This window comes from Stegastes partitus, unplaced genomic scaffold (assembly GCF_000690725.1).
Source record: "Stegastes partitus isolate 25-593 unplaced genomic scaffold, Stegastes_partitus-1.0.2 Scaffold24, whole genome shotgun sequence".
NCBI lineage: Eukaryota > Metazoa > Chordata > Actinopteri > Pomacentridae > Stegastes > Stegastes partitus.
The window spans coordinates 1,171,580-1,180,310 of NW_007577755.1; the positions used below are offsets into that span (position 1 = coordinate 1,171,580).

General features: G+C 41.1%; 1 protein-coding gene across 2 annotated transcripts in view; it reads left to right on the plus strand.

Annotated features, from left to right (window-relative positions):
* The window catches only part of dip2ba (disco-interacting protein 2 homolog Ba), a 50,794-nt gene extending 43,188 nt beyond the window's left edge, over nt 1–7,606 (plus strand). For both annotated transcript variants that reach the window (XM_008296594.1, XM_008296601.1), the window contains 7 exons: nt 725–895; nt 2,278–2,339; nt 2,463–2,520; nt 2,623–2,697; nt 2,884–3,058; nt 3,368–3,491; nt 3,615–7,606. In XM_008296594.1, the coding sequence (XP_008294816.1) occupies nt 725–895; nt 2,278–2,339; nt 2,463–2,520; nt 2,623–2,697; nt 2,884–3,058; nt 3,368–3,491; nt 3,615–3,867 (918 nt within the window). In that variant the 3' untranslated portion in view covers nt 3,868–7,606. The remainder of the gene's footprint in view (nt 1–724; nt 896–2,277; nt 2,340–2,462; nt 2,521–2,622; nt 2,698–2,883; nt 3,059–3,367; nt 3,492–3,614) is intronic.
* The last annotated feature ends 1,125 nt before the right edge of the window (nt 7,607–8,731 follow it).

Here is an 8,731-nt window from a genome sequence, read left to right on the forward strand (position 1 = left end):
ACATGCACAGATGCGCTCATAGGCCTATCCAAACATGAGCATAGCAACGACACAAAAGAACACAAAGTAGAGCGAATGTACAAACAGTTTTTCTGACTAACTGTACAGCATGTTGGAGCAGCAGCCTCACAGGTGATATGTCTGTATTTGTGTGTAATAAGCAGCATACTCCAATATGATTGCTGTTGAGGGCAAACTTGCATTTAGGGAATTTTTACTCATTACTTTCATTTTAACGTTAAGCATACCGAATGAAATGGGTGTGCATGCAAGTCCCTTCTGGGATTAACCAGCCACTCAAACGTTATCCTCCACATTTAGTCCCAATCTGTATTTATTGATAAATAAATCAATCAATAAATACAGAAGTTGTCGAGACCCGCCACACTGTCTCATGAACCCCAGGGAGGTCCCGACCCTCACGTTAGGACCCACTGCAACTACAGACATAAAACAATACGTAGATTATAATAAGAATCTTGGAGAGCATTTAAAATGGAAGCTACAAAGAAACACAATGTCAGATGGTCTGAGTACTTATTAAAAGGATTGTATGTGTTTACAGCAACTATTAAAACTTACATCTATTGTTGATTTTCCACTATCTCTGCTTATTCTGTTTTTACTTCAAATCACGTTGCTGAGTCATGTTTGTGTCAAGCTCAGTCTGCACTTAACTGTTACACCTTCAGAGTGAATAACCTTTAGCTGTGCGTGTCTGCAGGCTCGGGGTCTGAATCTGTCATGTGTGCGGAGCTGTGTGGTGATAGCAGAGGAGCGGCCTCGCCTCGCTCTCACGCAGTCCTTCTCCAAGCTCTTCAAAGACCTCGGCTTGTCGTCACGCGCCGTCAGCACCGCCTTCGGCTCCAGGGTCAACCTGGCCATCTGCCTGCAGGTGGGTTTCATACAGACCTAATAGTACACTTAAGTATAATTTAACCAATTCTCTTTCTTCTAATTCTACTCAACAGCAATATTTGTCCTTTCTAGCCTTTAAGATCCTATTTTATAAAAGTCTATTTTCTCATGTTTTGTGGTTGGTGTAAACTTGGAGGTGTAAAGATAAAGCTGTTAAGATATGAAGATGTGTACTTCTATGATTCCTCCAGTCACCCCACAACTACATAGCCTCTCAGCTTTACAAGGCAGCAAGAATTTTTCTAAACTGCTACGTTCCAGCTGAGGGAACCAATAGCCATCGAGCTCAAACTTTGTATAATCCTGCCTCCTCACTGCTTCCAGGTGAGATATTCAGAATGTGCAGCTGCTTTTCCATCAGCACATTAAATGTTCTGCTGTTGGCTGCAAGAGTGAACACAAGAGTCTTCATGCACTCCCAGCATCTGAGGAACTGTAGATCCAGTGGATTACTTTTATTTTGATGGCAGTGTTAACACAACATTAGGAAAATCCTTGGCGTGGCTAATGTGGCTAACATTATCATTAGCTTAGATAGTATGCTGACAGCTCAGAGCTCAGTAGAAATGGGAAACGTTGAGGAACTGCATGGGTTACTGTGTTTTCATGTCTCTTGTTGTGCTTCAGTGAAGCAAAAACACAGCCTCTCAGTCTTTTACATCTGTTTGCATCTCTTCTGCTCTCTGCAATCATATACTGTATTTTATTACACCGAAATTCCCAATAAAGCTGTTCTCATTTACATATTTTTACATGAAAAAATTGTGACCGAAACTTCAGGCTCATTTCTGAGCTACGACTGCACTAATTAACTATTAAGTTTATAACTACAGCGTTGTCTGACAAACTCTGTACATATGAGAAAAACAACGGCTGTACTGTGACATTTGGTGATATTTCCACGTCAAATGGTTGTTTAGAGAGAAAGTTAGAAGTGATAGACAGTCCTGGTCTCCCACACTCATTCAAGTCTGTGTCAGCTGCTGTAAGGTAAGCAGTTTTGTCCACACTGTAAATCACAGACGCAGAGACAATTTTCTTCCTCAAGGAGGTGTGGATAGCAGCAGCTCACTGACACAGACTGTGTAAATCAACACTAAAACCAGGGATTATCAGTCATGGTGAAATGAACCATATTTGCTGTATTTCAAACTAAAGAAATGAAAATACAAATTTTGGAAATGTGATATTTTTAATAACTTGTTGAAAAAGGGCCCGATATGGGACCCATAGGTATTCCTGAATGATAATAATCATTCAGGATGTTCAATCACTCAGGATGTTCTCTTCGCTGGAAGGTTTCAGGTTCAGTCCAGTTTCTGATGCTTCACTGTGGTTGTTTTCCTCTGTGTGTCCCAGGGCACTGCTGGACCAGACCCCTCCACTGTCTACGTTGACATGAAGTCCCTGCGTCACGACAGGTAAGACTCTTGTAAACAGAGGCAGCTACAGCGTTCACATGACCCGATTGACGAGAACAAACGTGCAGCGTCGGTCAGATCGAACATGCTGATTGACGGGTTCTCTTTCCCCGTGTCCCTCAGGGTGAGGCTCGTGGAGCGAGGAGCACCACAGAGTCTTCCTCTCATGGAGTCAGGCACTGTAAGTATTGGTTATTGACTGGTAAAGCTCTCACTGTTACCACAGAACCAGAGAGGAAATAGAAATGGTTGTGTTATCCTCAAGGCTATACTCTCCTCTTAGATCCTACCGGGAGTGAGGGTCATCATCGTCAACCCAGAAACCAGAGGCCCGCTGGGAGACTCACATCTTGGGGAGGTGAGTGAGCAAGAGGACATCTACTCTTTTTCAGTTTGGTCTTATGCCACATATTAAGAGGTTTCACAAGAGCAGAGTGAAATACACAAAAGCAGCAAACACAAAGACCTATATTTTATTTTGCTTTTTAATGTTAGTTTTCTGTTTGTATCAAAACTGTAGCTTATATTTTCTGTGTGTGTGCAGATCTGGGTGAACAGCCCTCACAGTGCCAGTGGCTACTACACCATCTACGGAGAGGAGAGCCTGCAGGCGGATCATTTCAACACCAGACTGAGCTTTGGGGAGCCCCACACTCTGTGGGCCAGGACGGGCTACCTGGGCTTCATCAAGAGAACTGAGCTGCTGGATGCAAGCGGAGGTGAGAGGACATTTGATAAAAAACTTTTCTGTTTGCGAATATGATTTCGAGGAGTGATTGATTTTTGGCAGGGATGTTTAACGTGGACTAAATCCTCTGCTGCTGTATTTGTCATTTTATATGGCAACGTTGATATACACAGTGCGGTGTATAGATAATGGATGGATGGATGATTTAATGCTAAAAATCACTGAAAAGGGAAAACATTTTATAGGTACTGTAGATACTATTGTATTAATAGGATGGCAAAATGTCTGAAAGTAGTCCATAACTATAAAGTATGAAGCACTTTTGTTGTTTTTGCCACAGATCGCCATGATGCCTTGTTTGTGGTGGGCTCCCTTGACGAAACATTGGAGCTGAGGGGTTTGCGTTACCACCCCATCGACATCGAGACGTCCGTGTCCCGAGCCCACCGCAGCATTGCAGAGAGGTGAGCTTCTTCACTCTGTTCATGCTCTCAAGCAGAGCCAGCCATGTGCACATTGTAGATCTGTACATTACAGTGCTAAACGATAACAGAAACTCAATCCTCTGTGTGCTTCTCGCTACGCAGTGCTGTGTTTACGTGGACCAACCTGCTGGTGGTGGTGGCAGAGCTGAGCGGCTCGGAGCAGGAAGCCTTGGACCTGGTGCCCCTCGTCACCAACGTGGTCCTGGAGGAGCACCACCTCATCGTCGGGGTGGTGGTCATCGTGGACCCCGGGGTGATCCCCATCAACTCCAGAGGAGAGAAGCAGAGGATGCATCTGCGAGACTCCTTCCTGGCAGACCAACTGGACCCCATCTACGTGGCCTACAACATGTGAACGCCCTTCGCCGAGCGATGCAGAAAACTGAGCCAGGCTCTGAGAACAGACACGAGGGAGAAGGACCAGTAGCAACCCCCAACGTTAAAGCTCAGACACATTCAAAACACCGAACAATGTGGGAATGCAAGAACGGCCCTGTAACAACAACATGCTTCCCTCTCAGAAAATGCTCCTCCTTTGCTTCCACCTGTTCGATCGCTGCAGTCCAGGTTCACTGAGATCTCTGCTGTGGGGGGGAAGATATTATCTCTCCTCTTGATAGTAGACATATCTGTCAGCTGGATGAAATCTGATCTTCATCCCACTCCTCCCTCATCGATCCAGGTCATGTTTTTTTTAAGACTATTTCAATTACATACTTTTATCGGAGAAAGAGAAAAACCTCCCCTCATTCCATTCCTTTGTTTATATCCTGATCCATACATCGTTGTGTGCTTGTTTTTTTGTTGTTTTTGTTTGACCCCCTCTATTCTTGAAGGCGGGATGGCGCACTGGAACTTCCCCCCTTTGCACTTTAGGTCCTCTTCACCCCTGAGTTCACTTTCTGTCTCACCTGCCTCAAGGGGACACCCCCCATGTCTGCTGCTTTCACAAGAGCAAATCCACGTCAGTATTAAAAAAAAAACAAAAAAACAAAGTGCCACCAGCAAGTGCAGCCTGCAGCGGCAGTCCTGACATATTACCTTCCTAGCAGGTGCACCGTGGCTCTCACCTCTCATCACATACTGTATTTGCCAGCAGATGTGGCGTCGGCATTCACGTGCTACACAAAAATGTCCCAAAAATACACTTGAATTGCCTGTTGGTGTGGGAAAAGAAAGACTAGCCTTGTACAAACCTGGATCGTAAAGATGAAACAGATTCTTCATTTTCAGTGTGAGTAGGACAGTTAGATAGTTCGTATGATTGTGGTAGTGCTAATAACCTTTTTTTATAAAGGCACCAATTTTTCAGAACAAGGTTTGAAGCTATAACGGATGTTTAGGTGTGCATTTGGGTTAAAAAGGAGAAAAAACAAACTACTGTAGCAAGCCGAGGAGTCTCATAGCAGTTGGTTTTCACTGCCTTCGCTGGATGTTTAACTCCAGTGTGTGCCTCTCGTGTGTTAGCATTCACAGCGTCACAGCTCTTAACATCTATTTCCCCCTATAAATAAATACCTGGTGTTATCTGGAACACATAATAGTAACAGCTAGTTATCTCTAAGACTTTTGTCAGTCATCTTGATGAATAAACAGACCAAGTGTTGCATACTGAAAAACATTTTGAACCCAGTTTAGAGTTTAATATCCTCATTCACTTAGCTTAAAAGTACATCTTGCCCACGCAAGCATATGATTCTGTATTAAAACATTACACAATACCAGTATAATAGAGAATTATTATTAGAATTTGGACTGTAATAGAGGAGATATAGGTAGTTTCTGGCAGCCATCTTGGGAAACTGGTTAAAACAACAATTGTGCAGCAAACATGGTTTTCATTTAATTGGTGACGAATCTTTAAGGCTTCTGGAACATCTTTAGAACTACAGTGTGTGTGTTGAGTGTGTGTGTGTGTGTGTGTGTGTGTGTGTGTGTGTGTGTGTGTGCTGGTAAACAACCTTCTGGATTTTTCAAACATTACTGGATTTCTAGTTTCAGGAAAATGTGAAGCTTTGTGACTCAGATGTAACAGCAATACAGGACAGGCGCTAACGGGTGTCGGCAGAGCAGGCAGGTTTAACGGTTCATTCTTTAATCTGAAAACAGCAGTTGACAAAAAAAATGTTGTATTTCCAAAGTCCTGCACGTGCTCAGACCCGGCTGCTGATGAAGACGGTTAGAAGTCCTGTAACAAGTTAGCAAGTGGGCCTTGGATTTATTTATTTTTTTGTCAAAAGCTGGTTTCACAGGATGATTCACTGTTTTCTGGCTTGAACCGAGGTTCTGAAGTGAGCTGACAGCTTTTCGGTCAGTGTGTAGTTTTTCCCAACTGAAATCGAAGAGCATCTTTCATTTAATGCCGCAGTCGATTAGATAAATCATCAGAAGGCAAGTCAGTGCCTTTTACCATTTTGACATTCATGGTTTTTGGAGTATGACTGATCTGAAAAAATAAGATATCAAGAATGAGGAGAGAACGTTGCCTTACTAAACCTGTGGAACTTCTGTGCTTGTGTATTTAAAGAACAGTTCCACCAAATCAGACACCAGGTTTTAACTGAAAACACGCTCATATCACATATTTTTTAGAGGAAGGGGGGGGTGTCTTGTTTTGTTTTTTGTTTTTTTTAAATTTGTGGTCATGCCTTTCTGATTTGAACATTACCGCCATTATTTAAACCAATTCTTTCTGAATGTCTGTAACACTGAGAAAAAAATAAATAAATTAAGAACAATCCGTAAACAACCTGTGATTTAAAAATCATCCTTGAAAAGAAAAAGTACAATAAATGAGGGTAAAGATGTCTGTATACTGTATTTTAGAGGTCAGATACTGTATTACTGGTGTTCATGTGTACATGGAAATGAATTCTGTAGATAAAAACTTGACTGATCTTTCATACTTGACAGCATTTTTCTGCATTGTTAATTTAATCCTATCACACTGCAAAAGACACAAAAAAGGTTTCCGATTATTTGCGCAGGAACAATGTGCACTTTCCCAATATCATTTTATGTGTGTGTGTGTGTGTCCATGAGGGAGTGTGTGTCAGCGAGTGAGTGTGTGTTCAGTTTAATGGTGATATTTGGCTTTTATGGTGCAACAAGGTTTGTCTTTTGTAAGAAATTTATCCCAAAATATTGAACCATTTTTTTTTTTTAATTTCTATTTTTTTTTTTATGTCGCCTCCACTGTATTTTTACTCTCTCCATCCAGAATTGGAATTTAATATATTTTGTAGGGGTTTCATGAATATTTTTCCTGATGTAATCTTTCTTTGGAGCTGCACAACTTCTGCTGGTTTGACTCTGAAGCAGCTTGACATTCAGCGCAACGCATCGATAAACCACTTCTCACTCGTGTGTGCGAGCCAGTAAGTTAGAGTTACTCATGAATAACGAAGAGAAGCCTCAGAGCTCCTGTGTGACAATTGCTTTGTCGCTACTGTTTCACTCCAATGAGTTTTAATAAAGTTTTATAATTTCATGTTGGCCTTCAAGCCTTTTCAATAGACATTGGTGCTATTCAATAAGGGAAGTTGCCAGTTCTTTTTTTTTTTTTTTTTTATCCTCCAATGTCATTACAAAAAGGTTTCTTCCTAGAGGCCCTTTTTGTGTGAAAATCGGTCGTTCTTTTTCCATGCCAACATCTTTAAAGTTTTCGCTCACTCCATTCTGAAACTGTTTGTCATCAAGTCGGAATAAATAAAAAAAAATCTCTTAAAAGGCAACTCAACATGGACAATGCAACCTGACATATCCGCCGTTTCCATTTGAGTAGATGCTTCAGTTGCGTTGAGAGGAACGGCGTGCGTACATTTCAAACCTCCAAAGTTATTCTAAGCACAAAATGTACATGTGAGGTAATGAAATTTGGATCTTTCACACAAAATAGAAAAATCTCAAGGGCCCACAATGTATACCTCAACAATTGTCTGTTCACTATGCATCGTCGAGCTGCAGCAAAGACATTCTGAACTAGTCAATGGTGCGATAACTTCTAACAACATGTCTTACTTGACAAAAACACTGTCACACTGTCATTGGATGTGTTTCATGTCAAATAAATAAAAAAAAATGCTTTGTCAGAATCTCATGCACTCCTTTTTTTTAAATCTTCTTTTCTTCTCTCTGGAAGCTTCAGGAATCATCGACTGCACTACAGTAAACACAACCTCTTCCTTCCACCAGGTGTCAGTGTCTCTGCTTCATCTGGAAGAAAAAAAAAAAGAAGCAGTGTGCAACATTAGGAGGTGTGACTTCTAGTTTTCATTCACTTTCTGTCCAGAAATCCTATAAATATTATGTAATGAAATAGGAAACATATTTCTGTAATGTACCAACAGAAAACTCAATAACTGGGGAAAAAAATAGCCCAAATGTTGCATTTTATTTCATATTTACTACAATTCACATATTCACCCACTTCAGTGAAACCTAATGCAATCCAACAGAACAGCTTCCTCATATTTTATCAACTCCATTAACATACATTACGGGGGCAAAATATTTGTAACATTTTAAAAGCAATGCAGTCCACCCACCCAATGTTTAATTCAGTTAAATTTAGTTGTAGTTATATAAGTTCAGCTCACAATTTAAGTGATCTTGGCATTTGTACAGCTGAAGGTGAATCCATTGAAAGAGTTCCCTCCTACAAGCACTCAGGTAAATGGACAAGCTTTCATTTAATGTACATATTACAACTTTAGTCAGGAAGCCTAAAGTGAAGATTGGCTTCTATTTTAGAAACAAGTCTTGCTTTACTTTCAGTGCTAAGACAAAACGTGTGCTAGCTACTTTCTTGTTTGTGATTAATTACGGTGACATACTGAGTATGCGTGAAGCTTCCTCCATCTTACGTAATCTTGATTCAGTGTATCATGTATCTCTACAATTCATTACAAATGCAAAGTCCCTCACTCATCACTGTGTTCTTTATGATCTGGTAAGTTGGACATCACTGACTATTTGTAGGCAACAGCCCTGCTACACTTTAATTTATAAAGCAATACTGGACAAACTTCCATTCTACCTTTGTAACCTTCTCTGTGTCAGCTCTGTTAGTTACCAGCTACAAGTGGTTACCCTCCAACGTACCCCAGGTTTTAACTGATTTGAGGAAAACTGCATTTTCCTGCTATGCCTCATTGGCTTGGAATAATCTGCAGAAACATCTTAGATTTGAAACATTCATATCCATCCATCCATTATCT